This window comes from Habropoda laboriosa, unplaced genomic scaffold, assembly GCF_001263275.1.
Source record: "Habropoda laboriosa isolate 0110345459 unplaced genomic scaffold, ASM126327v1 scaffold333, whole genome shotgun sequence".
Classification (NCBI taxonomy): domain Eukaryota; kingdom Metazoa; phylum Arthropoda; class Insecta; order Hymenoptera; family Apidae; genus Habropoda; species Habropoda laboriosa.
The window spans coordinates 902,850-906,063 of NW_017100500.1; the positions used below are offsets into that span (position 1 = coordinate 902,850).

General features: G+C 37.3%; 1 protein-coding gene across 2 annotated transcripts in view; it reads left to right on the plus strand.

Annotated features, from left to right (window-relative positions):
• LOC108576151 (rho guanine nucleotide exchange factor 17) overlaps nt 1-1,852 on the plus strand; it is a 56,855-nt gene extending 55,003 nt beyond the window's left edge. For both annotated transcript variants that reach the window (XM_017939092.1, XM_017939093.1), the window contains 2 exons: nt 226-509; nt 1,542-1,852. In XM_017939092.1, the coding sequence (XP_017794581.1) occupies nt 226-488 (263 nt within the window). In that variant the 3' untranslated portion in view covers nt 489-509; nt 1,542-1,852. The remainder of the gene's footprint in view (nt 1-225; nt 510-1,541) is intronic.
• Nucleotides 1,853-3,214: the final 1,362 nt, after the last annotated feature.

The window sequence follows — 3,214 nt, forward strand, 5'->3', positions numbered from 1 at the left end:
TCCACGTTTTTATTTTATTTTTGTCAATTTGTATTTTTTGAACATTTATTTTTTTACGGAGATGACTAATTTTGGGCCAAAGCAAGTAAAAATAACGGCCATTTGTAATTGGCAAAAACGAAGATGACCAATTTTTTCATGCAAGTTTTCAATTACAGAACTCGGGTTTTTTTATTTGAAGAAAAATCGACGCCTGGAGGGTATTTAGTCTATTAATTTTCTTAGGTATTCCTCATGGACATACCGGCCACGTGCGTTTCCTCACATGCGTGGAAACGACGACGCCGTCGAAGCCGGACCCACGGCCAAAGGTGAACAGATACTCTCTGAAATCCAGCAAAACCCAGCAGAACAATATCAGCCGGGGAAAACTGCTGGTGATATCAGGCGGAGATGGTTACGAGCATTTCAGAGGACCGCAGGCATCCGCCGAGCTGCAGGCTGGTCGTGAGGACTCGACCAATCATCTGCTGCTTTGGAAAGTGTGATCTGATCTAGCACGGCCCTCGGTGAGCGGTTTTTACAAAATAATTTTTTACTCCAGAGAAAAAATCGACATTATCAATCTTTTGTTTCATAATGAAATATTTCAGGGTGAGTTTCTATCTTCGTTACAGAGTTCTGTCGAACCTTCGAAAATTCTCTCGTGTTAAGTTATCTTCTGCAATTCCTATTAACTAAAATTTGATCACCTAGTTGCACAAAAGTATCCTGTAACATTATTTCTATATTTTGATTTCCTACTGGTCGTTAAATTGATATGTAATCACGTTGATTCTTTCTACGTAACAATGGAAGTTTTCTCCATCATTAATTGTAAATCAAATCAAATACATATATACACTGCCGGCCAAAAGTTTGGAATCGCCTCCCACTTTTCATCAATATTAAATCTGCTGCTAATTTTTTATAGATTTGAAGTTTATCTCAGTTCTACATTTATCAATTTATCTCACATCAATTGATTCGAACTGTTACACCCTCAAATATTTTCCTTCTTGGTCCTTAGTTTTATCTGTGTTTACAACTATGGTTACCCACTTTCACCATTACTCACACTGGACTCTTCACCTTCCAACTCTCCTCTCAACTCTTCTGCACAGTCACAACCCAAAGTCCATCTTCCCAGAACCCTTAATATATTTTCTCCATTTCCGCGTTCATTCTCTGTTTTACCATGCGCAAATAAACGCATAAGACGATCCTTAAGTGTTTTGATTCAGTGATACCCCAATATCTGCTCCTAGTTTCGAGGAATTGGAGCAAACCGGGCATCACAGAACGATAAAAAATTCTCAAAGTCACTGACTTTTTTCTCGAAATTTTTATGTAAATTGCAATGCTCAGTGATTCGAGACTTTTGGCCGGTAGTGTACAATTCTTAAAAATGAAATTCTCAATTTCAAACTTCTCAACCTCAAAATTCTCAATATCGATTTTTCCAAAATTCTACGAACTCGTCAACACTCAGCACGAAACGATCGACGTCAAACTGTTGAGATTTACACGCGTGTGACCCTAGAAAATTTGCCATTTAACAGGTAAGGGCCGCAGTTCACGCACGTCGGCATGACACGCCGTGGGAATCGTCATTGCGTGTGCAATACACACGCGGTCGGGTCCGTCATCGTCCGATCGTGGCTGTTCAGGACGTATTCGCCCGACGATTTTTCAAGGAACGTGGGAAGGTTCTCTGGCTCGTATTGGCCGAGTGGATCAAGAGCAGGATAAAGGAGGCCCGTTATTTTCAGGGTGCTAAGAGGCACACGTTCCATACTGTTATGAAACCGAAGAATTAGATAGCTTTCTCTGATAAATAGTCCTTCGATGCTGATCGAGGTCAGACATTTACAGTGATTCGTTTGACCCTTCGTTGGGGATCATTTTAAAAGATGGAACTGTGAAACGATTCACTGAAATCAGTGTGAAGACAACAAAACCAAAAAAAAAAAAAAAAAAAAGGAAATAAAAACGAAGAAATATACTTTCACATGTTGAAACCTAGTGAAATAATTGAAATTTCATGGATGATTTGTTGTTTTCAAACGAATATATTCACACGATTGCTTCGAGAACGCTTGATTTCAGGAAATCGATTCCATGTGAATTTGTACTTTTGCACTGGAACGAGTTGACGATGTTGGTTCTTTGATATTGAATCACGCGATTACTTAATCGCAATGTGTATCCCAACAGATTTTACGAATGGACCGACCCTTGTACAATGGCTGCCATGATAGATCTGAACACTCGATTTTTGTCTTTTACTGATATAATAAAAACGAAAAAAAAAAAAAGAATAGATTATTTGCTCCGTGGTAATTAGTTTACTACCTGGAGGCTCTTCTATCAATTTTTTTCCTAATAGATAAGGATAAACATAATAGATCTGCGTCCTGACGTATGAACCTTGCCAATCAATGGATTGTGTAAGATATCAATCACCAATTGCAATGCACGCTAAAATTGTGTCATAGATACACCACGTTGGATTTGTAGTGGTTTCGAGGTGTTAAAATGGACGCGCTATTTTGTCTGCGCTATTACAGATCTGCGTTAATAGTGATTCTATACAGCGTGTGAAAAAAGTATTCGTACACTGCGACATATCCTATTTGAAACGATGATAAATTTACCGAAGTCTGATGTATTAGTATATAATACGATGCTAAATGTGTTAAGAAATATACTTGATTGTAAGATGAATTATAAATTTAGGAAAAGTATTTTTTGACAATAATAAATGCTCCGGAAGCATTGAGATCTTCTAGCGTGGTTTCCCTTCTTAATTTAGTGTCGTTCACGATGATTTTAAAAATCACTCGACACTTCCAATATACGTTAATTAATTGAAATTAATTTACTAGAGCTGAGTTCAAGAATTGAACAAAGAATTAGTCGATGTTATTACTCTGACTGTAATTTTATATTTGTTAGATTGCATATTGATTGGATTTGCCTTACTATTGATTAACCAACGAGATCTGTTTTTTTAATATTATTCAAAATTAGGATAGTAGAAATAAGGGTGAAAGAAATCGTAATTCAAAGGTGAATACACCATTGTCTACTGTGTGATTGCTCTTTTATCAACATGAGAGATATTTGACAATTATCGGAGCTAATTTATACGGCCTGGCGAAGTTGTCAAGGGTTCGATAAAAATATTCCTAGAACAAATTGAGCATGTTGGGGCACGACACAATGAAACGTG